The sequence below is a fragment of the Podarcis pityusensis genome (genome assembly GCF_964106645.2).
Source record: "Podarcis pityusensis genome assembly, chromosome: 14".
Taxonomy (NCBI): Eukaryota; Metazoa; Chordata; class Lepidosauria; order Squamata; family Lacertidae; genus Podarcis; species Podarcis pityusensis.
This window is the reverse complement of record NC_138039.1, coordinates 47319849-47347814: the sequence shown is the minus strand read 5'-3', so window position 1 is coordinate 47347814 and position 27966 is coordinate 47319849. Positions and strand designations below refer to the sequence as shown.

Here is a 27966-nt window from a genome sequence, read left to right as displayed (position 1 = left end):
CCTCCTGCTGCTGCAAAGGAGCCAGCTTCTCCTTGCCCACATCCATCCACCAGGACCACTGATTCTGACACATATGCAGCAAAGGCACTTTGAGGTCACAGAATTCAACTTCTTTCAGTACAGAGTCCAGCAATTTGTTTTTTATTGTTTGTTTTTAAGTAGAATACATAAAAAAACTACAAGTCAGCACATAAGCCAAACCAGCTTCCAAAAACATCAAAATAGATAGGCTTTGAGGCAGTGAAAATTCCCATTTGTTTGAGTGGCACCATCAAGGTTAGGATTTCTGAGAACAGCAAAAAAATAAAAATAAAGCTTAAAAGAGCTGATTCTAAATTGAATAAATGCTAAACAACTTTGGGGAATGGTTGGGTGTGTGGTTTTTCAATGACGTAATAGGAACAACAGACATTTTTACATTTTTGTATTTTTTTTGGGGGGGGGGGAGAGGTGTTTGTATAAAAACCCACACGTATTGAGGAAACATTCCCTACAGAGGTTTTGTTATGTGGGGATTTCAATGCGAGAATGGGGGTGGGATCATGCCGAAATAAGTAAAGCTATTGCCCTAGATGAGGACAATATTAACACTGCAGACAGATCCTCACAAAATAGGATTATCTATAAATACGGGCAAATATACTTCTGTATCCCAGAATGCCCCAACCAGCTCCGGAATATGCCTTCATTTGACAATGGCTGAGAATGAAAGGAGATGCAGAGAGGGACTATATCTCAATCGTGGAGGCCAGGGACATATGGCAGCCACATGATGGTCAAAGAGAGAGTTTGCTGCAACAAGAGAGTCCACTGCTGGCCGATTTTGACACCTTCAGCCAACAGTTCCAAGCCATGTACACAGACCCCGTGAGGACCCAGACTGCAGATGAGCATCAGCAACTCAGATGCATAAGGCAAACAGATCCTTGTTTGCTGATAGGAAAGTGGGCTGCTGAACAATACCTATGCCCTACAGTCACAGCCTCATGTGGCACTAATGCAACAGACGGGCATCGTCTCTCCCCCCTCCCCGCCCCATCACTCTGGGTGCTGGCTTTCCCTAGTAAGGCAGGCTCAATGCACCTCACAACCTCCCAAAATTAGGAAGCACATCAACATGGAGTCATGGAGAGATGCAGCTTTCCTGGAACACCCTCCCCACCGCACCCAACACACCAAGATATGGAGAAAGAGAGACATACCGTTGGTGTGCTGGATGATCTGATTCAGCAGCAGAGGGTAACTGGCCAGGCGCTGCAGCTCGCAATCCAGGAAACTGGCCAGCCGGCGGTGGTGGCATTCCGGGCTGCTCTCAATTTCCTGGGAATGGCAGAGAAGGAAGCAGACAGACAACATGTATCTGGGCGCCAGAGAGAGTCAGCCACCTCCAGGGTCACAAGCAGCAAAACCAGTGGGGTGAACCTTGCTGCTCAGCTCCTGCTTGCTATGGGGCTTCTCCTTTGGGGCAGCTGGCGGCTGCTGTGAGACAGGAGGTTGCCCCTCATTCCAAGGACACCAAACCCAGAGGAAGCCCCGGGAATCCCTGCAATCTCGCACCACGTGGAGATTGGTGTGGCATGGAACTAGAGTTTACCCCCTAACCTACACCACCTGGCTGGTTCTTCTGCACTGTTGCATTTGCCCAGGGAGTGGGCAGCCGGGAGAGGAGGACAGGCCTCCTGCCCCTCCCCTCGCATGGGAAAAGAGCCCCCGAGGGACAGTGCCCAGCCAGCAGCTGAGAAGGCCCCTTCCGTGAGCTCAGCCTCCTCTTCTCACACAGCTTACCTGGATGACACGCCTGAACCGAGCATCCCTCTGCTGCTTCTCCTGAAGGATCTCCCTGGCCTTGGCCTGCTGCAAGCTGCACTTCAGGACAGACTGCCGGAGCTCCTCTGTGGCAGCCACACCAAACTGGGGGGAAGGCAGGAAGGGGGCAGAGGAAGAGGAAACACAAATGGTGAGCATCAGGAACTCAAGGGCCCCAATCCACTGGAGACCCACAGGCAGCTCCCTCTCAGTTGCTGCCAGCCTCTCCGCCCTGCTCTGGGATCCTTACCTGGGAAAGCAGGAGGTCCCCGATCTCCCCAATGAGGGGCCCTTGCTCCTGCAGATCCCTCATCTTCCCTGACAGAGAACCTGGGAGGGGAGGGGAGGGAAGAAACATGGGAGGGGAGGTTGAGCAAGGCAATGGGAGTGGGGGAATAAAGAATAACCCCAGCAGGGACAGGAGGGGGAAGGAGATGGCCTGCTCTTTTTTTAATACCACTTTCTCAGTGGTGGAGAGACCTGGCGTCTCATTTGTTTATGTCATTTACACCCCACCCTGCCCTCCAAGGAGCTCAAGAGGGTGTCCATGGATTCCCTCCTCAATTAATCCTCACAACAACCCTGTGAGGTAGGTTAGGCTCAGAGGCAGCAACTGGCTGCCCCCTCCATCCTCCCTGCCCAAGGCAGTGGACGCCTCTGAACATTCCCCGTTCCTTGGGGGGGGCATTGGGCTTGTGCTCCTGCCCTGCTGCTTGTGGGGCCCCCTGAAAACAGGCTGCAGGTCTGGCTGGGCCCCTTGGGCCTGATCCTGCTGCAGAGCTCTTTGGATGCTGTGCTTTTCTTTTAGTCCCTTCTCCCTCTGCCCCTGACCCACCCAGGAAGAAGCGGAGGCCTGGGCCAGCCACAGAATGGGGACCGGTCTGGAGGGGAAGGATCTTAATCAGTTCTCTTAGGTCGGGGAAGATGAGGGTCAGCTCCTCCTGCGAAAGGAGCTTTTCTGTATGGAGCCGCTGATAGAAGAGCACGGCCACAATACGCAGGGAGCTCAGGTGGGAGGCCTCCGTCATAAACAGCTCTGTGCAAAGAGGGCAGAAGGGGAAGAACATCAGGCAGAGGCCGCATCCCAGCAGGGTCTGGAAAAGAGGCAGCTAAAGTGGGCTGTTCTTTGAAAAAAGACTTGGTCTCTGCCTGACAAGGAGAGATGGATCCTGCTCTCCTCCTGAACTGGGAGCAAAGCCCAAAGAGTGGCCATTGGTGGGGTGCCAAGGGGTTGGGTCCTCCTGGCCCAAAGTGACCTCCATGCTGACCGGCAGGTGGCTGTCCAGTGCCTCAAGCAGGGGTCCCTCCTTCCCAGGCCTTCCTGGAGATGCCACTGCACTTGGGGCTCATGCAGGCAAGGCAAGGGCTCCACCGCTGAGCTGTGGCCATTTGCCAGCCTGGACACCAGGAAGCACCCCATGGCTCTGGCGGTTTTAGGGCGGCATGACTGGTGTGGCTGCACTGGGCACCGCGCTGCAGGCAGTGCCAAAACAATGCTTTGGAACAGAGCGCAAGAGGTGGTAGTGGGCCTTGGGGGGGGGGGTTGCACAGGGTGGCACTGGAATTTGAGAGCCCAAAGTCCACCACTGCCATTCTGGGACTTGTCTGGAGAAAAATGATCTCCTGGCCATTTTTGAGAACTCAAAAGTTCCAGGCTACCCTTGGGAGGGAGAAGGACCCACTTCCCAGCCGATCTCCCAGGCACGTTCTCCCTCCCCATGCTTTACGAAAGTGAAGATCCCCCTGGACTCCCTTGCCCAATATTTCTAAGGGAGACCTGAGGTAAGAGTCAGAGAAAGACCCTCCTCACCATGAATGGCTTCCTGCCGGAGGACCTCCTGTGCCGGAAGAGAACCAGCGATGTTGCAGCCGGCTGTCTCTCTCCAGAGGCTGCCCTCGTATTGAAAGACTTCCTCCAGCTCCGAGGGGAGGGAGAGGTCTGGCTTGGCTCTCCCATCTGAGACTGGCTGTTCTGTGGAAGAAGGGAGAAGCTTGTAACATTAAAGTGATGACTAAAATGCATAAGATGTTATTGGAATGGGAAACAAAGGATGAACATGTGAAATCTTCAATGATACGTTGGACAATAGATATTGGTCATAACACAGAAATGGAAGCATGAGAACGATTGTGGAATATGGATATAAAATTTACAACTTGCTATGGTATAAGAGAAAATTATATGAAAAATGTTATATAGATGGTATTTAACACCTAGTAGACTCGCAAAACATATGAATAATAATAATATAATAATAATTTATTATTTATACCCCGCCCATCTGGCTGAGTTTCCCCAGCCACTCTGTGCGGCTCACAATCAAGTGTTAAAAACAATACAGCATTAAATATTAAAAACTTCCCTAAACAGGGCTGCCTTCAGATGTCTTTTAAAGATAAGATAGCTGCTTATTTCCTTCACATCTGAAGGGAGGGCGTTCCACAGGGCGGGCGCCACTACCGAGAAGGCCCTCTGTCTAGTTCCCTGTAACCTCACTTCTCGCAATGAGGGAACCGCCAGAAGGCCCTCGGCGCTGGACCTCAGTGTCCAGGCTGAAACGATGCGGGTGGAGACGCTCCTTTAGGTATATAGGATCGAGGCCGTTTAGGGCTTTAAAAGTCAGCACCATCACTTTGAATTGTGCTCGGAAACGTACTGGGAGCCAATGCAGATCTCTCAGGACTGGTGTTATGTGGTCCTGGCAGCCACTCCCAGTCACCAGTCTAGCTGCTGCATTCTGGATTAATTGCAGTTTCTGGGTCACCTTCAAAGGTAGCCCCACGTAGAGTGCATTGCAGTAGTCCAAGCGGGAGATAACAAGAGCAGGTAGGGTCTTAGCCTGTGTACCAGGTGGAGCTGGTAGACAGCTGCCTTGGACACAGAGTTAACCTGCGCCTCCATGGACAGCTGTGAGTCCGAAATGACTCCCAGGCTGCACACCTGGTCCTTCAGGGGCACAGTTACCCCATTCAGGACCAGGGAGTCCCCCCCCCACACCCTGTCCCCCCAGAACAGTACTTCTGTCTTGTCAGGATTCAACCTCAATCTGTTAGTCACCACCCATCCTCTAACCGCCTCCAGGCACTCACACAGGACCTTCACTGCCTTCATTCACCTTGCCCAGGAATGGTAGATTTGAGACTGGGCGATAGTTGGTCATATTGACCGGGTCTACAGATTTTTTTTAAAGAAGCGGTTTAATGACCGCCTCTTTCAGCAGGTCTGGGAAGGCGGGAAGCATTCACCACCCCATCGCCCAGCCCTTCCCCGCTCGCTTTTATTAGCCAGGATGGGCAAGAATCAAGGAGACAGGTGGTCGGTTTCACTTGTCCAAGCAGCCTGTCCCCATCCTCGGAGGTAACAGATTGGAATTTATCCCATGTAACATGACTAGACAGGACTCTAGCACTCTCCCGCCCCAGCCCTGCTCCCATGGTAGAGTCTACCTCCTTCCAAATCTGAGCGACTATCTGCAAAAAACTTTGCAAAAGCATTGCAGGAGATCTTGGGGTCCCTACCAGGCCCCGGTGACGCAGGTGGTTTCAATAGATTGTGAACCATCTGAAAGAGTCTCCTGCTGATGTTTTCTGCAGATGCAATAGAGGCGGTGAAGAAGGCCCTCTTCACCGTCGCCATTGCCACTTGGTAGGCTCGACGTTGAGCTCTAGCCTGTGTCTAATCTGATTCAGAATGAGTTTTCCGGAACCGGTGCTCTAGCCATCTCAACGATTGTTTCATCGCCCTCAGCTCCGGGGAAAACCACAGGGCTGTTCAGGCTCCATGCAATTGGAGATGGCGCTTCGGAGCCAGATAGTCAATAGCCCTGGTTAACTCTGCATTCAAGCAGGCCACCAGGGAATTGGCTGAAAGGCCATCAACTTGGGATAAAACATCCCCTACCACTCTCTGGAAGCCAATTGGATCCATTAAGTGTCGGGGGCAGACCATCTGAATTGGTCCCACCTCCCTGCAGAGGGGAAGGGTCACGGAGAAGTCCAGTTGCACCAGGAAGTGATCTGACCATGGCACTTCTTTTGTTTTGCTTTTACTTAGTGTCAGATCACCAACATCCGTAGAGGTAAACACCAGGTCTAAGGCATGTCTGCGGCTATGAGTTGGACCAAACCTATTCAGGGAGGCCCCATGGAGGCCATGCTTTCCACGAAGTCCCGGGTGGCCCCTTATAAGGTTGTGTCGGCATGGATGTTAAAATCCCCCAGGACAACCAAACTCCAGAAGCATATCTGCCATACCTGAAGCAGCTTGGGCAGGGAATCCTTGGTGCAGTGGGGAGGTCGGTACACCAAAAGGAATCCTGTACTGCCCCTGTCGCCCAACTTCCAGAATATGCACTCAGAAAACTGGGTCTTCTCAATGGGACACTTGGTGCAGACTAATGACTTCCTAAAAATCACTGCAACCCCCCCTTCCCGCCCACATGACCTGGGTTGCTGTGCGTAAGAGAAATCTGGTGGACGAGCAGCGGCAATGACAGGCCCATCTACTTCATCCAACCAGGTCTCTGTCACACATGCCAGGTCAAATCCTCCATCCGCAGTCAGGTCATGGATGGCAGTGGTTTTATTCATCATTGACCTGGCATTGCACAGGAACACTTTCAGGTCATGTGGGTTTCCCTTGTTGATTCCAGTATCCTTCTGGTCAGGACCAGACCTGGAGGCAGGGATAGTCCTCAAACAACGACTAAGCCTGCCTCCTCGGTAATGACATGGTCTGGTCTTAGTGTAACTCCTCCTCCTGCCCGTGATCACAGAGATCTGGTGTCCCAAAACATCCCCCCCTGTGGAACCTGCCCCAGCCACTCTATTGGCTGAGGCCCACTCCCAGGCAGCCCTGACCCTTCCCCTTAATAAGCAAAATACAAACTACAGTATACAATAACTTAACAAAATAATGAAAGTAAAAACAAGCAAGAAACAATTATGCTAAAATTAAACTACTCCCCCCTCCCTGACTAAACATTTATCCCACTCCAAGCAGAAATAAAATAATAAAATAAAATATTATAAAAAACCACCATCTGAGGTGCAGCAAATTAAGAACACTTAAAACATTTAAAACCATTTTTGCCACTTGCCGCAGGGAGCTGCTCAGAGTATGCGTGAGTGTATGGGCCTGATGGAATAGGCTGGAGAGGGAGCGGTCTTCCCAAACACTCACAAGAAGTGTAAAGAGAAAGAAGGTTCATTTCTTTCACATGTGGTGGTCTTGTAATAAGGTCAAAGCTTACTGGGAAATGATATATAATGAACTGAAAAGATGTTTAAGATAACATTGGTAAGAAAACCAGAAGCTTTTCTCTTGGGAATTATAGGTTCAGAACTACCTAAACAGTATAGAAATGCATTTATATATGCAGCTACAGCTGCAAGAATGTTATTTGCCAAAAAATGGAAAAGAAGTAAATGTCCCAATGAAAGAAGAATGGATAGTAAAAGTAATGGATTATGCAGAAATGGCAAAGCTTACCGGAAGAATAAGAAACTAAAGAATAAGAAGAATAAGACACTAAACATTTTATAATGGAATGGAAATGGGTTATTGAATATTTACAAATAAACTGTAAACAGATTAAGACATTGGCGGGATTATTGCAAAAACCTACAGTTTCAAGAATATATATGAGAACAGATGATTAAAAGAATGAGTTAAGATAATTTGGAGTATGCAGAAAATGTGAAAATAAATATAAGGAACCACAGAAAGAGGGGGGAGGAAGTTGAGGTTCGAAATGTTAGAATTATAGTTGAACTATTGTTGTAATATAAATGAAAATTATAAAAAAATTATAAAAACCACACCTAACTAACTGTGCCAAGTCACTACAACTTTTTAAACAGACATAAGGCACCCCCAGTTACTTCTTATTTTGCAAAGAGTGCAGAGCTGATCCCCAGGTCTAACTAACAAGGTCCTCTGCTCCACTTTCCACATTGGACAGTGAGTGGCTGATTCTGGCTACTCCAGGATAAACCCCTGGCCAGTCACCCAGTGTTACGATGCTAAATTACGCTGATGTTTTCTCCATCAAGCCTCCCCAAACCTGGTTCCCTCCAGATGTTGCTACGGGACTCCAACTGTTGCAATTCTATTGCAATTTGGATGGTGACAAAAAAGGAAACTCAGAAAATTCATCAGAAAACTCCCTGGGAAAATTGCTGGCTCATGTAACACAGCATGGGAGTTAGAAAGGTCAAATAACCAAGGAGCATCTTTTAAAACTAGGCATGTGGTGGGGGCACAAATCTTCAGGATGCCTCCCCCCTTTCCCATGACTTTACCTTCTACGCCACCAGCGGCACATTATGAAAAAGATCTTCAGAGCCAGAAAGAGCCAGAAAGACCACAAAAGGCTTTCAAAACCACAAAAGAAGGATCACTGCTTTATGGTCTGCTAACTGATCCAACTGGCTCTCAACTGACCCAGGCCTCCTAGAACTCACCTGGCCTCATAGGAAACAAAACATTCCGCAGGATGCTCATGGCACCACTGGACGACTTCAGGAAGCTGCCAAGCATCTGGCCCAGCCCTGCATTTACCCCCAAGCAGAAGGCTCAGACAGCTGGATCTAGACACTCCTTAAGAGTTTCCTCAAATCCTCCCAGCTTTGCATCCCTTTGGATAATCGAGAAAACAAGGCAGGCCAGGACTGTGGTCCAGTTTCTGGCGCCTCCTTAAAACTCACCTGTTTGCCCAGGTGTTGGCTGGCTAGTGGTCCATCATTTGGTCACGGTGTATTATAGGTTCCAGTGGGTTGAAACTTTTTATTATTTTTTGTGGGAGGCTTCGCTGTATTATGGAGCCGCCTTCTCTCTCTGCCTGGGTGCTCACCCACATTTGCCACCTCCAGGCATCTTTTTAAAACATGTTTGTGCACCTAGAGACCTTTCTTGGTGCTTTATTGTATTATTACACGAAAACTCCGTATTTTCTCCAAGGAACTCAAAGTGGTACACAAGATGCAATCCCTCTCTCCAAATTATCCTCACAATCACCCTGTGAGGTAGGCTAGGCTGAGAGCCTGAAACCTGGTCCAAGGTCACCCAGGGGGCTTGATAGCCAAGAGGGGACTTGAACCCTGGACACCTGGGTCTTGGTCCGGTCTGGACACCGCAGTGTATTAACAACTTGGATGGTTTTAAAGGAGGATCAGACAATGAAGGAGAAGGCAAACAGCGACTACTAGCCATGGTTGCAATACTTTGCCTTCACAATTGGAATTAGTAAAGCTTTGGAACAGGGCCGGCCCATGACATTTTAGCACCTGAGCTGAACCGTTAGTTTGCACCCCCCCCACCCCAATTCATGGAGGTGATGGTATGGAAGAAATTTGGCTTCATCTGAAAAATGTACAAAACCAGACTTTTAAACACAACACTGTAGTCCCCACACAATGAAGCCCGCAAAAATCAAGTTTTGTGCCTTCTGGAACTTCAGTCTACCTGCTTTTAGCATTCCAATTCCGACACCAAGGAAGATTGTGCAAGCTCAGTGTTGCCCCCCACCCCCCCGCCCAACACACTCAGGTGCCAGGTTCAAATTCCAGCTCCTTTGTAAAGCTCACATGGTCACTTTGAGCCAATTACAACCTCTCAGCCTAACCCACCTCACCAGCCGGTTGTGAGGAAACAATGTGCAAGGGAAGGGATAATGTACAAGATCTTTATCTCCAACAGATAAAAGAATATTTTTTTTTAAAAATATTGAGTTGGAGAAAACATTGTGTTATGATCTACCGTTCAAAAGCAGCCATCCGAGCCTAGCATGCAAAACCCTAGCCCTTGCATTGCATGGTGCCTTGCTGTGTACACACATTAACTGACAGAGATAAGGCACACCCAATACCCAATCCTGAGATTAGTTTCACAAAGACCCTGGGAAGGCAGTTGAGGGTGCGCTTGTCAAAGACCATGTTGAGATGCTCAGCGCGCAGCATCTCCACCATGTGCACCTTCTCCTCCTGCAGGCCGCGCCATTGCTTGCAGAGTTCTAGGCTGCAGCAGCTGACACTGTTGTCCCCATCCGCATACACAAAGTCTGGGATCGGTTTTTGGAAGATGCCTGTGCCTGAATTTGTTTTGTATGTGGAGATCGGTGCACATGGACCAACACACAGTCTTCGCAGTAAGGCTCTATTCCAATGGTATAAGTATCAGGACATCCGATAGATTCTTATCTGCTGCAGCCTTCACCTGCCTCTGCAACATACCGCTTGTTATCTTCCGCCTGTTCTGCCATTGAGGACTTCTTGGATAATTCTTTGTCCAGCTCCTCCCCTTTGACCTCACCGCCTTGGGTGACCCTACCGGGAGTACAGGACTCCAGACGGCTTCGCTCACAAGGATCACAGATGGTGAAAAAGTCCTCTCTATGGCGGTGGCACCTCCATCTCACCACATCAGGCTTGTCCAGCTTGGCCTCCCAGGCACAGCAAGGGACCAGAGGAAGGGGGGGGCCAGCCTGCCTGAGGGGTGCATCCACACAGCACAAACCTTGACCCTTACTCTTGACAGCCAGCTGACTCTTGGGACCACAAAGGCTCTCTCCAGTGTGGACTTAATTTATGGTTATGACCTGGACAGCTCTCCTCAGCGCCTGCTTCTCATGTTGCTATGGAAAGGCACCTAGGCTGTGTCCAAAGCCAATATCTTTCTGTGCCTGGTTTCATGAACTATGCATGGAACACAGGAAGCTTGGTAATGCTAGCCAGACCATGGATCCATCCAGTCAAATACTGTCTACAGTGACAGGCAGCTGCTCTCCAAGGTTCAGCCAAGCATCTTCCACAGCCCTCCCTAGAGACTGAATGTAGGTCCTCTGCATGCAGAACAGAGACTCATAGAATTGTAGAGTCGGAAGGGACCATGAGGGTCATCTAGTCCAACCCCCTGCAATGTGGGGCTCGAACCCACAACCCTGAGATTAAGAGTGTCATGCTCCACCGACTGAGCTATCCCATGCTCTGCCGCTGAGCCACGCGGCCCTTCTCCATGGATGAGGAAGATGAAGAAGACATTTGATCTTGATTACCTTATAATGAAAAAGAGCCACCTACTTCACACTTTCTTCACAAACTGAAACACAGGTAGCCTTTTACATTTGCACACCTAAGGATTGTTCTATGCCATTCCAACCAACCAATGTGTATCACCTTTGGGGAAATTGTAGCGAGGATGCCTGAGAATGTGCACAAATTGCTTTGAATATCGGAAAAGCTGCATAGCATAGAAGTGCAACGAAAACATAGTTGCTGTAATAAACGTGCTATGATTTAGCACCTTCTTCACAGCCTGCTGGAATGTGCTTTGCCTATGTGTTCTAGAGTCCTAGGCCCGGCATGCTCTGTCTTAATGGCTTTCCCGTAGTTGGCTGCCACAGTTCTGTAGCCACCAATTGTCTCTCTAGTTACAAAGGGACACCTGATCCTGGGACCGGATCGACACTGAGAAATCTGGCAGAAGGCCTCAACATCCAGCTGGAAAGGGACTACTGCTCAGCAGCAGAACAGCTGCCTTGGCATGCAGAAGGCCCCAGGCAGGGTCAATCCAGCTAAAAGAACCTGGTGACGGGGTCTGCATGAGACCCTGGAGAGCTGCGGCCAGTCATAGCAGACAATACAGCACTGAGCTGGGAGGAAGGAGCTTTCCATGTTCCTGAGCTCTGTTTCCAGAGAACAGAGCTTATAGATTATTGCTATTGTAAATTGGTCATAGAATGCAAATTGCCCCCCTTGTGTTAAACTGACATGCAATTTATACTTGTGTCTGTAAGCGGCAGGGTGAAGGATGGTGGGCTTGGAAAGCCGTTCGAGATGAGTAAAGAGCATTTGTCTCCCCAGCCAGTCCCTTTAGCCATGATTCATCATAAGACCCGTTGTATATTTAAATATTAAAGCTGATCTATGCAAGGCGTCTCTCTGGAGCCTATTAAAAATTCACTTCCCCCTTTACAAATACATAGTAACTCACTAAAACAGATGAAGTGAATGCTCCTCACGTACCAGAAAAGCAAGTTCTTGGTTCAAAAACAAATTGTGAGGACACTGCGTAGGAGGCAGAAGAGTTGTGAGCTCTCCTGCAGTTGAATGCCATGCTTTGCTGATGATTCTCATCTTTGCCTTTTATCACTGTTACGTTAAAGGTCAACGGCTCAAGGGACAAGCTATTTCCTTCGCAGCTCACTGGCAGTCATGGACTCAGGTTCAGCTGCCAACATCTCCCTCTATAGCTGTGCAAGACTCCTGACTGAGCCCCTGAAGAGCCCCTGTCTGACCTTGTGGGCAAAACCAACCTGGTTCTCTCCAGATGTTAGATAACAGAGCCATCCATTGCCCCATATCATGTTGGCTGGGGCTGATGGGAGTTGTAATCCAAAACAGTTGGAGGGCACCAAATTGGGGTCCAATAGTCTGACTTTGTATAAGGAAGCAGGATAGATGGAAAACACAAATGTTGAGAAGGGATTTAGCACTTAAGCTGCTCAGATATATAACTAATGCTTAACCTTGACTTGTTGCCTTAACAATGAGTATAATTCCAACTGTATAGTGAAGCTCTCCTTTCATCGGCCTGGCTAAATGCTGGTCTCCTAAGGGCAGCCCCCTCATCCAGGTGTGTTCCAGGTGTGTGTACTGAACCGTCAGTAAATCACACTGTCAAAGTTGGAGTTAACTCTTTATTAGCAAAAACACAATCTTCACATAACTTGGCTGAGTGTCATCCCCAGTAGGTCTGGCCCCATGAATCAGTTGCTGAAACTGGAAGTCTCCATCTCCTCACGGCTGTCTTAAGTTCCCTCCTTTCCAGGGCTTCTTCCAAGCAATAAGAGACTGCATGCAGCCTGCTGTCGCTCCACCTGTTTCAGCTCTCTTCTGGTTCTGGGAAACAAGCGGGGAGGGGAGCTTGTCACAGCAGAAGGGGGGAGATACCTGCGACTCTTCAACTGCCAGACTCATCTCTGCCTCTTGGCCTCTCTCCCACTTGCCTGCTTCAGCTTCTACCAGGGCCGTCTTTAGCAGATGCGGCGCCGGGATGCAAATATCTGCTCAGTGCCCCCAAATTACCACGGATAGTGGGGGGGGGGGGTGAAGCTGCGCACTGCCAGCCATTGGGGGTGGGGGGCTGTGTGCGCAACTCTTCCCCATGCCTCTGCGGTAGAGCAATCCCCACAGAGGCTTGGGAGGGAAGCTGCTCGCCCGCCAGCATATGTTTGACAGGAGCAGCTGGCGGGTGTGCAGGGAAAGGGGAGGCCACCGGCAAAGCCACACAGCTCCCCCACTCGCTGGTCCAGCCCTGAGAGGCCAACGCCCTGGCGCAACAAACCACTAAGCCACATGGGAAAGACGGCTCTGGCTTGTACCTCTGATTCTGGACTCCTCTCTGTCACCGACTCTCCCAGCTCATTAAGCCCTGTTACTTCTTCCCAGTCTTCTCCTTTTCCCTCTGACCACTCATCGTTGTCCCACCTCCACTCCCTGGGCTCCAAGGCTTCTTCCCTTGGTGGTTCCCCAGCCAGTTCCTCCCACCATTCTTCTGCATGCAACCAGTCCATGACATCTAGGTATTGTTGGACTACAACTCCCACCAGCCTCAGCCTGCATGCTTAATGGTCAGGGATGGGGAAGGCTGCTCTAGGTAAACCCCAGCCAAACTTGCTTCTCCTTGGGGGAGGGGGGAAGAGGAGTCCTTGTGACTTGCATCAACCTGGCTTGCAATCTGTCTCCCACTGTAGGTAGAGGCAAATCTCCTGTGGATTTCAAGAGGAGGGGACTGGATGGATTGCCCTCTGCCTAGCCCTGGCTCATGCAAAAAGAGAAATGGAGGTGGGCTTTTGCAGACCCACCAACATTTCTTTCCCCTGCTGGAGAATCTTCGGAAAGAAAACTTCAGCTCCACACGTACCCAGCCTCTCTCTTCCTCACCAACCCAGTCTAGGGAAACAGCCACGAAGGGAAAGTGATTCTGCATCAAATCTGTTTACATTTTCAGCAGAAATGGCAGAAAAATGATTTGACACCCCCTGAGATATTTGGTGATTTCTGCATAAAGAAAACGGGTTTGGGGGGGTGGATAACTCATTTTAGGTAGTCGACGAAGCTGGCAAATGCAATTTGCGAGTAAGAATTTATCTTTGTGTAAATTAATTTGTGTGTGTGTGTGTGTGTGTGTGTGTGTGTTTAAACTCATTAAGTATGTCAGTGTGGCTCAGTAAATCTGATAAAGTTGCAAACGCATTAGAAGCAGCTGTCTCTGTCCCAAGAGAAGGATGTTTCTATTGCATCTATTAATTCTGTAGGCATATAAAATTAGGCCTCCCTTTCCCCCTGACCTCCATTCCCAGCAAAAGCAGCAGCTCTTACCTCCCCAACCTTGCGGGGCTTATTCTGACTGCAGGCTGCTCAAGGCCCTCTGCCAGGTGGCTCTGTGCAAAAGCCTGTTGTGGACCAACCTTCTAGCTGAGTCCCTGGGGACAGGGGATTTCATGGTCCCTCTCCCAGCCTGGAAATGTAGGCAAGCCCTGGAAAAGGGCTCCAGGGAGCCAGCACCCCGCCCTGCCAGTGGCTGGTTCTCACAGCAGGGTCTGTTCTGCACCCTCCTTGCTCTCTGTTTTCTGAGGGGCATTTTGGACAAAAGCAGTATTTGTGTCAGGGGAAGGTGCTGTCAGCCAAGGACACAGAGATCCCAGAAGCGGTTATGCCCAAACCCTGTGAGTCAGCCAGCTTTTCAAAACAAGTCGCCAAATACGCAAAGACATTTCACTCCCTTGAGCAGTTTTGGAAACTAGTTCTTTCTGAGGAGGCAGCAGCAGCAGCAGAATCTCCCCCTCCTGGCCAGGATGGCTCCCTTAGGAAGAAGCACCCGCTGCCACTCGCATGCAGAATCAGGAGAGGTCTAATTAGCCCAAGGCCAGCAGGACCGGCTGCATGCATTCGTCAGCAAACGCCCTGAAGCTCCAGTCATCTGTGAGGATTCAAGAGGAAGCAGAGGCTACGTCCTACAGGGAGCCCAGGTCACAAAAAGCTTGTCTGCCTCCCATGAACTGTCTTCAGAGCAGGGGCCAAGGGGGGGGGGATGTGGGAGTCTCAGAAGAAGGTGCCTTACAGGTGCTTTCCCCTCTAAGCAGTTCCCGAGGGTCAGCCTGCCTGGGTGCCATCCCTAGTTAAAAACTCTCTCCCGCCCAGAGGAAAAAAATGAGATGGGTGGTTCTGAATTTTGCCTTTTCCAGTGGGAGTGGGCAGGACAGGGCAGAACAGAGTGCTCCCTCCTTCCCTCCCTCCAAGAAGCCAACTGAGGAGCCAGTCTGACTGGAGGCTATGGTAGCAAACAGCCCGGCTGGGAATTATTCAGGGGAGCGACAAAGGAGACAGCTCTGGTGTCAGAGGCTCTGCTGTGAAACATATTTTGAAACAGGCTGTCCCCTGCCCAGGGCTCTCTCCACTCTCGCGTTTCGGTCTTTTGCTCTAAACCAGCAACGTAAGCCCATCTCTCCTTTGCCTTCACTCTTGGGGCTTGGATTAGGATAAACGACAGCACTGTTTTTCGCTCCTGCAATCTGGTTGCAGCAGGAGAATCAAGGCCTGCCGGAGAGAAATAGAAAAAAGTTGACCCAGCCTTTGTCCCACTTATTTGTGACTGCAAAGGTCAGGTAGGTGAAATCTCTGTGCCGGTTCTCAGCGCCTGACTCTGAAAATCAATTTGTGGCTATAATTAGGAGTCCGAGAGCTCTTCTTTCTTAGGCACATAAACCCCAGCAGAAACCCCAGGAAGAAATTAATCCCAATGGGAACAGACCAGCCTCTTGCTTTCCAGCCTCCTTAGAGGCTCAGATCCTGGAAGGTGCAGAAGGAAGTCTCACATGGACTCCTCAGCCAACTCTCTCAGCTTTAGGCAGAAATATCGGCGGTGAGGTTTGTTAACTGCCCATCTACATTTTGCTATTGTCTGCTGAAACATAAATGAGTATTGATCTGAAATGGAAAAAGAAGCATTGTTTTGGCGAGGTGAGGCATCTTGGCAGCCGGTTCCTTTACTGCTGGCCGCAAAAGTCCTCGTTTATTTTGCCTTCCAAATTTGGATTTAATATTCCTTATGGCTGGCTCATAATTTGATTTGTATACCACCTTGTCATCCCCTTAGAAAGATTAATTCCTGAATCCTGGCCTGGGGCCTTCTTCCAAATACGATCCAGAATTCTGACAGCCTCCGGAAGCAGATTCTGCCTCGTGTGGTCACTCAAGCTTGAGACAGGCTGTTTCCAAAGAGAACGCATGTGCAAAATCTCTAACGAATTTTGCCAAAGAAGCAGCAACATGAAAAGTGGTGGCAGAGCCAGAGTGAGGCCATTGGTCAGCTGAGCCCCCACTGGATGATGTGTGGATAGATGCACTTATTCGCAGGACTTCCATTTGAACACCTCTGGGGGGTGGGCGACCCCAGCATGGCCTGGTCCAGCGCTCCTCTCCACAGGTGGCAGGAGGATTCACCTGCCAAGGGCTGCATTGGATGGCCGGGCTCCCCCCTGCGTGGGCAGGCAAGTGGTACAGCGTGACCCCACTTGGCTCTGGTGGAGTGCAGCTGGGTCGTTTTAGACTCTGAACTTTTGATGGTGTTTGCAGGCCTCTCTTGCTCATTCAAGGTCTCCTCACTCACTTCAGAACACAGCAGCCACCAGCCTGCCTGCATCTGCTCATTCTTGTGAGTGAGGGCCCAGAAATCTGCCCCAAAGTCCTTCCCTGGTGCTACCATGGTCCCTTTTTTTTGCCACCTCAGACCCCCCTCAGGGCCCGGGTGTGCAGTTATTTCCAGAGGGGCAACAGCTGGTCTGGTCTGTTGTAAGGAAAACCACCAAGTATACTTGGTGGTTTTCCTTAGAACAGACTAGCTCAGCTGTGGCACCAAAGCTATAGGATGGTGGCCTGAGCATTCCTGGACCAGATGCATGAAGTGGAATCCAAAACTGACAGGTTGTGGGGAAGGGGGGTGTCTACTGTCCTACCAATGCTCAGCCTCTGCTGCCCGACACACCCACACCCACACCCACACACACCCGCTGCTGCCTCTCCTCCCAGGCTTCCTCTAATCCTGCATTCAGAAAGTTGTCGGGATGACGTTGCAGAGGCTTTGGGGATGAGGAGCACTGAGGCTGGAGATGTGCCGCCGGGTAAAAATAGAAAAGTGAGTGATGTTTGGAACAAATGAGCCTCGGTGTAAATGGCATGTTTTGACAGCGGATCTTCATTAAGCTGCGGATTATCCATTATGCAAATGCGACCTCGACATGGGCCTTGCTGCTGCTGGGCCGCCACTTTGGCTCTGCCAGCCAGCAGGGATCAGGCGCTGATTTTCCCAGGGTTCTCCTCACTGTCCTCTCTGATTAGGGCATATCATCCCAGCATCCAAAGGACTGCCACCGCTCCCCCCAGGGATGCCTCCTCTCCTGACGGAGGGCTGCTGGAGGAAGACTGTCCTGCTTTCCCTTGCCTGGAGGGTGGAGCGGAGCTGAGAAGCCTTCCCTGCCCTGCCCTGCCCCAGGCTTCATGTCCAAATGGAGAATTGGCCCACTGACTTCTTCTTGGGGGTCTTCCACAGTTGGGTGCGAGTCCAAATGACCCTTGTTAGAATGGCCAGGAGGAGGAGATTTTAAACTGGTGCCTGAGTTTTGATTATTTTCCTCTTGTATCCCTGTCCCTTTCACCTTGTGTGCTTTTTTTCAGATTGTATGGCTGTGGGTAGGGACTGCCCTGTTTCGATGGCATGCAAGCCACTCTGGGAGCCTTTTTGGCTCAAGAGCGGGGTATAAATGTTCAACATAAATAATGAAATATAAATAATCTTTCTGGCTTCTAGTGCAGCCTCTGGCTCAGCTCAAGATCCAAAGCTGCTTGGTCCTGAGCCAGTGTGGACCCCTCCTCCTTTTCCTCCTCCTTTGCTCAAGTCCAGCAGCTCTTCAGGAGCTCAGGCAGAGAGATCCTTGGGTGCTGCTAAGATCCCTTATAAGCAGCCAGGAGGGGAGTGCAACTGGGAGCTGGTGGTGTCAAGTCCCACAAAGCCAAGCCCTGTTCCTGAGCAGGCATGGGGGCTGCTACTACTTGGAAAGGCTTCTCACTCAGGGCTCACAGAACAGGCAGAGAAGCCCCCAAAGGTCAGCTAGGCCTCTTCCCAGCACTGGTCTGCACTGGTGTCATTGGTGAAGAGAGCAACCATCTCTTGCTGGTCCTGCTGGACTTTTAACACACACCTCTTTTATCACGCTCATCCGGCACATCCCCCCACCATCTTTAAGTCATATTCTACAATAAATAAAAATGCTTTTATTATTTACATTGTGCTCTTGTTTCCTTCGGAAACAAAAGCAGGAGGGAGATGGATGCGGCTTCACATCCGTCAATGTTGCATTTCCTTGAGCAATAGTTTTCTCTCTCCCCCCACCCGCCACTGTCCCCACTGCCCAAGGAGCTGGACTTCTTTCCCAGAAAGGTCTCAGTATTGGGGCAATTTCCCTTTCCCTCGTGGTGCACGGCCCAGGATACAGCTGGAGTGCCAAGACAGGGTGAGAGAGAACTTGGGGGCAGCCTTGGAACAGCCCCTCTGCCCACAGCCAAACAAGGCTCTCTAGAAGCAGCGAACAGTTGCCTCAGACCCTAGCACAGCAGGTATGTTGCCCAGGCAAGAGAACCCTGACCCCCCCTTGGCTGTCATCAAGCCACGGAGCTAACAAAAGCTGGAAGCCACTGGCTGAGCAGCCACAAGGATGTGCAGAGGAGGGTGGATGGAAGGAGCCTAATTGGGCAAGGCAGGGGGAAGAAAGAGAGGGAACTAGCACCCAAACTGAACTTTCCCTGGGGCAAAAGAAGAAGAAGAAACCACCAGCAACCTTTAGACACAGAGCTTTTAAGCATGGACCTCTGCCTGCAAAGAGCGGGGCAAAGGTTAGGTGTGGACAAGCCCTTGGTCCAATACCCAGGTGTAATTAAAAGGGCCTCACTGCTCATAACAGATACCAAGATCACTTGTGTGGGTGCATGGATTTGTTGCTTGCCCTGTCCTGCTACGGGAAAACATCCAATCAGTGTTTTATTTTAAAATATATTACAGCATACAAATTTTACCTGGGCAGCATCCATGTAACACCATTCCCCTGGAAAGAGCAGAAGGCATCCGCTGCCCCAAATGCCTTTTGCTCTTGAGAATATGCCTAGATAAGCAGAGAGACTTTGATGTGCTCACTCTGTTGTCTAAGTGGGAAGAGGCTTTATAATTCCTCCTTTAATTATTCTGGAGGCATGAGACAAATTAAATATTTACTTTTGAAAAAGGCACATCTATGGGTCTGCCCTTCCACCCCATAGCTCCCTTCCGTTCTTCTCCACCATCTCGCTGCAGTCCCTTGTTGCTGCCCCCCCAACTCCCAGCAAACCCAACATCTGGAGGGCCACAGATGTTCCCACTGCTGCTTTCCAGCTATGCTTCCCACTGCCAGTTGCCAAAAACGGAGGTGCTGTTGTGTCGGAGAGAGACCAGCAGGGGGCGCTGCTTGGTCTAGGACAGAGGCTGAAGCGCTGTAGCGCAAAACCTTCCCCAAGCCCTGCCCTCCCTTCCCCTCTTGATTTCCACGCACAGAAACTGCAGGAAAACCAACAGCTGCTCCCAACAACCCCCACCCTGCCCATTTACCAATTCTATTACAGAGGCAAGATGCAGCGAGTAGCTGCACACTATAATGGAAACGTGTAGGCATTGTACTTCTGGCAGAAAGGAGTGAAATGAATCTGCATTGGATTTCCTAGGACTGGTCTTTTGCTGCTCCGCTGAAAGGAGTCAAGGCACTCCGGGGACAAGATGGAGCTGCTCCATCTTGGGGCTTGATCTGCAGAAGAGGTCCAGAGTCCTTGTGGAGCTGATCTGTAGTGCAAGCCCCCCAGCCAGCCGGCCCCCCAGGCCCTGACTCCCTTCCCTCCAGGTCACGGGAGTCCTTTGCAATCACTCACCTCCAGCACTGCAGGACCACTCTGCTTCCCAGGAGGGACCAGCTGATCAGAGAGCCCACAAGCCTGTCCTCTTAGCAAAACAAATGCTTCCAACCACCAGTTTGCATCTGAGGTTACACCCTCTGCTTCTCACCTGTGATATGGTTACCAGATTTTTTTCAAAGAATCGGGGACACTTTTTTTAAAAAAAAAGAGAGAAAAAAGTTTTTAAAAAATATTTTCCAAAAATATTAAGAAGTAGTATCTTCTCTTCTGTGGTCTCCTCTGTCGTGCAGCCTTCCTCTGGGCCCCGGCCTGCTCTCTTGGAATGCTAGCCACCGTGGAGTAGACTTGGGTTGGGCCTGGCCTTGGCCACGTGTCCTTGCCCTCCCAGTGCTCTCCTCTCTTTCTCAGCGGCAGCAGCTGCGTGGCAAGGTCGGGGCTCCCCTCTTTTTTCTCCTTCCTCTTTCTCTCTCTTCCTTCTCCTTCTCCTCTCCTCTTTCTCCCTGCATCAGCTCCGGGGTTTTCCTGGCCCTGGAGTGCTGCTGGGCAGTCGGCCGAGTGCTCTCACTTCTGGCATGATTTGGGTCATGGGGGGTGGGTAAGCGGTTCCCCCAGTTGATGCACCAGGTGTCCCCGGTTCTCCCTCAGCAGTGGCAGTGGCAGTCTCAGCAGCCCAGAGTGAGCCTGGTAGTGAAGTTGACTCTGGCTGGCTTCAGAAGCTGCTCGCTGCCGTGGCGCCCACCATTTTGACTCGCCGGAAGTCCCCATATGATGTGTCTTGTGCTGCTGAACCAATCACACAACATTCATTCCCTACTAATAAATCGACAACACTTAAAATATAAATCCGGGGACATTAACTGAAATCCGGGGACATTCCGGGGACGGATTCTGTCCAGGGACGGATTTGTAAATCTGGGACGGTCCCTGGGAAATGGAGACACCTGATAACCATAACCTGTGACGCTCACATGCTTGCTTTCTCCCGTATCAACCTTAGTGTTAAAAAAAATGCAGCTGGAGACCCACAGAAGGGGGCCGTAAGCTCCATTTGCCCCAGAGGGCTGTGGGTGGGCTTCTTTTCTACTCCCCTCCCTGCCATCAGATGGTGGGTGGAGGAGGGGAAGAGAAATCTGCAAGGGCCAGAGATGCACCCTTTCCTGGATTTATTCTGTGTGAAATGTGGCTCTTACCTTTAAAACTCTTAGGCAAGAGTCGTCTGCAAAGCGTCCCCACGGCCTGCCTGCGATGCTTCCAGCTACACACATTTCTAAACACTCTGTCAGACTGATTTGCAGGCCACTTAACCCAGTGGCAGGCTCCTAGTTTAATGAGATAATGTTTTCAGAACGGCTTGGGAGGTGCGCAAGATCTCTCTTCTTCACCCAACCCTCTGGTTTGTAGCATGAGACTCGTGTTAAGGGAGACGTCCACTCTTCGCCACATTTCAATTCTGTTCTCCTTCCAGGTTACGTTACCTATAAGAGAACAAGACAGGTCGATAGGGGAGAGAAAAACAGGGGCGCTGTGGGCTGACACTGGGTTTTGGCTTTTTGATGAGCTGGCATCTGATGCCAGGGACTGTCCATCAGCCAGGAATGTGTCTGCTGGAATAAACTTGTTAGTCTCTAAAGGACCACCAGACTTTTGGGCTCAGAGCACTTCACAGCCATGATACTGGCAACCCTCCCCAGAAAGGGTGGGTGGTGCTCAGTCAGCTGGGAAGCTTGTGGTTAAGTACTAATTCTGTACTAACCCTGTACTAACCCTGGCATGGGGCACTGCCCTCACCTCAGCAAGCTCCATGGCTGACAAGGGCTTTGGAGATGGCTCTTTGTCCCAGGCGCAGCATGCAGTCCCTCCTCGCCCTGCTGACTCTCTAAGCTAAACTTGGATTACTGAAAGACTTCAAAATTCACATTCTGTAACAATGCCAAGACGGAGCTATTTAACTTCGTGCTTCACCTGGCAGGGACCAAACCGGAGTCTGTGAGGAAACTGACAAAACTCGCTTTAGGAAGAAAGGTCTTATAGTTCCTTCCAAGGCAGGCAACAGACACACCTTGCAGAAGGACCATCTCTTACCTGCTTGCTTTGTTTACCAACGAACCAGATGAAGATTTTTACATTAGTTGAACTTCTAAAAGTCACTTGTAACAACATGAATAAAGTTTTAAAATGGGATTGTTAAGAATATAAAACACTATAGATGTGCATGATTAAGTATAAAATAATGGAACCAGAAGGGGGGAGGGAAGTCAATTAAGATGTATAAGTTAATTTTTTGATGATTTTTTTGTTGTTATTATAAAATTAATAAATTGTATTTTTTTTTTTTTAAAGTTTCTACCTGGAACTTCAGTCCTGCAGCAGGAATCCCTGAAGTTCTGCTCCAGTCCTTGGTTCCCCCTTTCCAGCTTTGCAACGGCTGTTTCTCCTCAGCCTCGGCCTGTTCTTTCTGCAAACCTGCCCAGCCTGGGCCTGCCAACTGTATCTCCCCCCCTTCCCTGTGGAAAAGGAACGCCAGCCTCTCCAAAGCCAGGCCTGCTGGGATATAAAGCCCCTATAAACAGTTAACTTATTAAACCTCACAATAATGTCATAATTATCTATGTATTTCTAATAGTATAACCAAATCAGTAATTTTTGATATAAGTGTAAAAACTATTCTGAAAATTTATTATTTCAAAAATGAAACCTTATACAAGCAAGAATTAGTCTTTTTGTAAAAAAAATGATTTAAACCAAGTCTTGCTGACTAGTGATTTAAATCAAATCCATCCTGATTTCCTCCAACTGCTAGGGAAGGCTCTGCTGGGCTTCTGTTGACTTGCCCTGAGTTACAGCTGGATTTTAATTTCCCAACAATTTTGTGTGTGTGTTGAGGTCAGCCATTCTATGGCTCCTTCTTCCAGTACTTGTAGGTGCAACCTGGAACCTGCAAAGCATCTAATGGAAGCTCTACTTCATGTAATGTTCTGAAACAGTTATATTGCATCTGATTTCTATTTTCTGCACATCACATTAAGGTTGTTTGGAATATAATTACGTTGGTGTGTTTGGGGCATTTAAAGGTAAAAAGGCAAAGGACCCCTGGACGGTTAAGTCCAATCAAAGGCGACAATGGGGTTGTGGCGCTCATCTTGCTTTCAGGCCGAGGGAGCCGTCGTTTGTCCACAGACAGCTTTCTGGGTCATGTGGCCAGCATGAATAAACCGCTTCTGGCACAGCGGGACACCGTGACGGAAACTAGAGCGCACGTAAACACTGTTTACCTTCCCGCTGCAGCGGTACCTATTTATCTACTTGCACTGGTATGCTTTTGAACTGCTAGGTTGGCAGGAGCTGGGACAGAGCAACGGGTGCTCACCCCGTTGTGGGGATTCGAATTGCCCACCTTCCAATCATCAAGCCCAAGAGGCTCGGTGGTTTAGACCACAGCGCCACCCGCAGGAACCATCTCCACCCCAGGGCAGCTATGAGAGATGCAATATTTACTGCTCCTGCTATCACAGCTTCAGGGCTAATTTTATTCCGAGACTTGGATAAGTCTCTTGCTCACCCACACAACCTCACCTGGTTCTTCAGGTACCAGGCAAAGGAATCCTGGCCATCAGATATCAAGCACATTGTTTACAATTCATCTCCCTCCTGAAAGGAACAGCTGCTTGCGTTACAAATGGAACAGAAGAAAGTAAGAGCCACATCTTCAAGAGTGTTTCTGTAAGTCTCTTTACAGTGGGAGAAGAGGCCTCCTCCAAGGTGCCAATTCACACCTTCCAGTCTGCAAAAGAGGCCCTCCTGCACTGTCATTTCACACTCCACAGGTCCACTGGAATTGATTTGATCAGGAACAGCCCTTCAGAGGCCTCCACGGAGAGCCTAGGATGATTGAAACGCTCACAGCAACAGATATATTGGATACCCTTTCCATCAACTGACGGACATTTGAGGTACAAATGTAATCTGCAGGTACACAGAACAGGAGTAACAAGCCCTGTCGGATGGATAGCCCTCCGCTCTTGCCTTTGCTGTGCTGAACCCTGTTCTGAATTCATGGAGAGAAGCAGAGGGAGACCTTAGGATAAGTTCTCTTCTTCACAGAGTATCCCGGCTGCCCAGTTCCAAAGCTGCAGGCTTGAGGGAGGCCAGCTGTGTCAAAGGAGGCACGGATCCAGAGCAGCTGCAGCAATGCACACACCCCTCTGTTAAATAACCTCCTTGCCCCTAACAAGGAACAGCATCACTATTATTATACAACAGCAGCAGCAGCAGCATTTGTTTATTCATTATTTCATTATTTCATTCATTCATTTATTATTTCAAGTGTCTAACTTGCCCACCCCTAGGGTGCCTCAGATTAAAATAAAAAATATGTAAAAACAATTCAAAACAACACTATATCATGTTATAAACAGCAGTTAATACCAGTAGGGTACAAACTTTATAAAACTATCAGCCCAAAGCCTGAGTAAATAAAGAAGTCTTTGTATGTTTGCTTACGAATTCAGGCAAAGGAGGAGAGCTGCCCAATATCTTTTGGGAGATTTGAGGTGTGACATGGAATCCTCAGGTTTATGGCTTTACATGTGGCTTCTGGTGCCACCAGTAGCACAGATTGAGGCGTAGAGCCTTAAACGGCTCAGGACCGCAAATATCCCTCAACTGCCCTGATTCTTCCGGGAAGGTCCCAGAATTGGTAAAGCCACCACGGCTTCTGACTTGAAATTGGGGCATGCCCGATTTCAAGGCTTTGCTCCCCCCTCACAGCACTGCCCCACAGCGAGCGAGAGAGCGGTGGAAGATCTCAGAAGCCACATGGGGTCTGAGGCTCCTCTGCTGTCCACATGGCAGACTGGACTCTCCAGGGCAGGTGCTTCAGATCCAATTTGCATGGATCCTGGCTCTCTGCCCCTCACAACATAGCATCCGGCTCCGAGCTTGGCGGTGATGTTCTTAACTAGGGCACCACTGGGAGCAGGAGGCAGAGAGATGGGGGAGTGGGCTTAAAAGGACCACTGTGCAGATTGGAGACAGCAGCGGTAGTGGGCGGATCTTCAGCAGCTAGCAGGATGGGGGAGACATGCAAGGCAATGAAGATAATGAAGTAGCACCTCTGAGCATGTATGTAACAAGTGCGTGTGCACATGTAGTCCTGCCCCCCCATGCTTTTCCACTAGCCAGAAGCACCTTGCATTCCTCAGATGAAAATGTCCCGATTTTCATCTGAGGGATGTCGGAGGCATAGGAGCCAGTTCCTAGGGGCTGAGGTCCCTTTGCCCGCCCCCATAAAATATTTGAGGAGGCTGGGCCACCCCAAAGTCGACGGGCATTGTCATTCAAATGGTGAGCCTGCACTGCATCATGTGATCAATTATGCAGGGTGGGGCTTACCTGTCCCCTCCCCCCAATATTTTATTCAAGTTGGCACTTCTGGGTGGAGGGTATTCCATATGAACGAAGCAGATCCTGCGATCTTCATCTGAGGCCCTTCTTCGTGTGCCTCCTCCACAAGAGGTCCAGGGGGAGGCAACATGAGAACAGGCCCTTTTTTGCAGTGGCTCCCTGTTTGTGGAATGCTCTCCCCAAAGAGGTCTGCCTGGCACCTTCATTACACATCTTTAGGCGACAGGTGAAAACTTTCCTTTTCTCCCAGGCCTCTGGTTAATCAAACAATCTATGGCCTTTTAAACTGTGTGTGTGTGTGTGTGTGTGGATGGGGGGTGGGGTGGGAATACTGTTTAGTTTGTTATTATGTTATGTAATTTTGTGTTTTTGTATTGTAAACCGCCCTGTGATCCTTGGATGAAGGGCGGTGTATAAATTTAATATTCATATAATGAATACATAACAATAATAAAATTATAGAATTGCAAATAGAGACATGAAATAATCTGTTCCACCTGCTTTTTCTAGGCATGTAGATCAGCGCTCCTTGGTAGGCCTTCTTCTTGTAACGCCTGTTTGACGATGCCAGTTCTACTGCAAAAATCACCACGCAGCTTCTGTGGGAGAGGCCACATCCCGACTGCACAATATGCCCCTTGTGGTTCATAAGAGCAGATGGAAGAGAAAGCAATTTAGAAAAAGAGCATATCCGATCATAGGTGCCTCCCTCCCTGGCTGAAGCTAAAGTGATTATTTGAAGCATGACATGTTCCAGTCTGCTTGCTCACGAGGGCTGCGCAAGAGGCAGGCTGAATGTGGGAGCTTGCCATTTGAAAAGGTGGTGGAGGCTGCCTTTCTTCCTGGCCTCTCAAGCAAGCGAGCAAGCCAACAAACAAGTAAACAAACACTAATCCCTTCTGCTCCAAAACTCCATCAGGAGCCCCTGTAAGGAAAAAAACTATTAAAAAAGCCTTCAAGGTAACACCAGCTTTGTATGAAAATGGACACAGACCATGGCCTTGACACAGGTGGTTCAGCTCAAACTCTCCCCTTGCTTGTGCCTTTGAATATTCCTCAGGAAGAACTTTGCACTGATTTTCAGATCTTGGTCTCCCCTCAGAACTAAGTGATCCTGACACTACTCCTGGAATGTAATTGCTGCCTCTGGGCAAAATGTTCTCTGTCACCTGGTGAGCCAAACCTTAACTTAGCATCTCCTCAACTCTGCAGGATTAATAAATGTCAGCAAAAACTTTGCCTGGTTTTCTTAAGTGATGTTTTGAATGTTAGAGAAGGGCATTCTAAAGCTTTTCCTGACCCAGACAGAAACAAGACTGTTATTCTGCCAGGAGTGACTGTAGGAAGTCAGACTCTGCCTCAGTGGCGCCTTTGTATGCCCAGGCAAGCAAAACAAAATGCACCCCCTTGCAAAAACACAGACCTGTGGGCTCAACTAACAGGAAGGTGACTTAGCATCTCTCCTTCCCTGTCCTCCCAAGAAAGCAGGGGAGAGAAGGCTGTTGAAGGGGGAGATAAACTGCTCATGTTTTCCTTCTCCAAGCCTCACCCAAATTTCTCTTTCTCTCTCCATTTTTAAGCAGCATTGCTGGAGCAGTTCGCTGGCAGTGGGTCATCCTGAACTGAACTGTTCCATGACTTTGAAATCCAGATTGTGCCAAGTGCCAAGGAAGCACCACAATCCTTCTGGAGCCAAGAATCATCAGTGCAGAGTGAAGAAGGCTGACAGCTGGGCAAAGGAGCACAACCCTCCTGCTCTCCATCTTGGTGACCAGGAGGATTGAGAACTGCCCTTTTTAGCAGAGTAAAAACACTTATATGTTTTGCAGCTTATTAAAGTTTAGGAATTAGGCATTTATACCTTTGTATCCCTTCTATTTGTGGTCTGTTGACCTTCCCTCCTCTTCACCCCCTTTACAGAGAATGAAACCACGTTTTTAGTAAGATAAACAAAAAAAGGGGTTACTTACATTTCAACGCAGCAGCAAATAAAGCAAAGTGGTGTGCAGAAAAATACTTAGGAGTTACAGAAAAATTAAAGTTAGTAGTCTTGGTTAATATGGCTGAAAGCAGGAGCCTCAGCCATACATGCCTGCTCAGCATGGAGGCATGGTGGAAAGCAAGAGTCTCCTCACAGGCAAAAGGAAATATCTCCTTTGTTACACAGTCCAGAGGAGGTAAAGGAAGTGAGCATACACAGAAGGTCCTCTCTAGGAAGTTCAAGAACTCTCTGTGTACCAGTCCTGTGCTTGTCTAGCAAAACATGCATTCACAATTTTGGCTGCAAACCCCACAATGGTCTCATTCGCCCATCCAGCCCAGTACTGCCAACACTGACTGGCAGTGGCTCTCCAAGACTTCAGGCAGGAGTCGTTTCCCAGCTTTGCCTGGAGACCCCTTCTGCCTGTAAAGCTGGTGCCACGAAAGCCCTTCTACAAGGAATGGAGCCATACACACCCTGGAAACAGCTTGTTTGTAGGGGCTGAGGCCAAGCCAGGGCCGGCTGCTGCAGAAGGGCAGCATGGAACAGCTTTTGGATGAGTCATGCCTCCTTTGGGTGGGGCGCACTCTTGAATGGGCAACAGGAAGGTGGGAAGATGCCTTCATTCAGGTGAGTCAGCTGCAGAAGTGCTGTTGTGATTCAGGCCCACTGTGGGACCTCATTACGGTCGTATTATTTCCAAAATATGACCTGATGATACTTTTATACATAGGGTTTGGGGGAAATGACCTAATAAGACATTTAGAAATACGAAGAATGAT

General features: G+C 49.4%; 1 protein-coding gene and 1 long non-coding RNA gene across 10 annotated transcripts; one reads left to right on the top strand and one right to left on the bottom strand.

Annotated features, from left to right (window-relative positions):
* Nucleotides 1-125: 125 nt before the first annotated feature.
* Nucleotides 126-27354, bottom strand: LOC308462686 (rho guanine nucleotide exchange factor 11-like). 9 transcript variants are annotated; one of them, XM_080980571.1, is made up of 10 exons: nt 27174-27354; nt 25701-25840; nt 23366-23845; nt 22148-22304; nt 20991-21275; nt 2642-3778; nt 2057-2136; nt 1786-1911; nt 1203-1320; nt 126-286 (listed from the first exon to the last, which is right to left on the bottom strand). In XM_080980571.1, exons 6-10 carry the CDS (start codon nt 2871-2873, stop codon nt 177-179), a joined length of 666 nt encoding a protein of 221 aa, XP_080836697.1. In that variant the 5' UTR covers nt 2874-3778; nt 20991-21275; nt 22148-22304; nt 23366-23845; nt 25701-25840; nt 27174-27354; the 3' UTR covers nt 126-176. The 9 variants fall into 9 exon arrangements, with proteins under 9 accessions (XP_080836697.1, XP_080836698.1, XP_080836690.1 ...); XM_080980572.1 differs by having other exon boundaries at nt 126-1320; nt 2642-2842; nt 3617-3778; XM_080980564.1 differs by having other exon boundaries at nt 126-1320.
* LOC308462791 lies at nt 14771-27061 on the top strand. Its single transcript, XR_013979359.1, has 2 exons — nt 14771-15473; nt 26784-27061. It is a non-coding gene; the product is annotated as an uncharacterized lncRNA (long non-coding RNA).
* Nucleotides 27355-27966: the final 612 nt, after the last annotated feature.

Coding starts and splice junctions, on each gene's coding strand:
- LOC308462686 (XM_080980564.1), bottom strand. CDS start 2,873: ATGTTCTTCCCCTTCTGCCCTCTTTGCACAGAGCTGTTTATGACGGAG. Junction 2,137..2,641: donor AGGCCTCCGCTTCTTCCTGG/GTGGGTCAGGGG, acceptor CTCCCCTCCCAG/GTTCTCTGTCAGGGAAGATG. Junction 1,321..1,785: donor GGTTCAGGCGTGTCATCCAG/GTAAGCTGTGTG, acceptor TGCCATTCCCAG/GAAATTGAGAGCAGCCCGGA.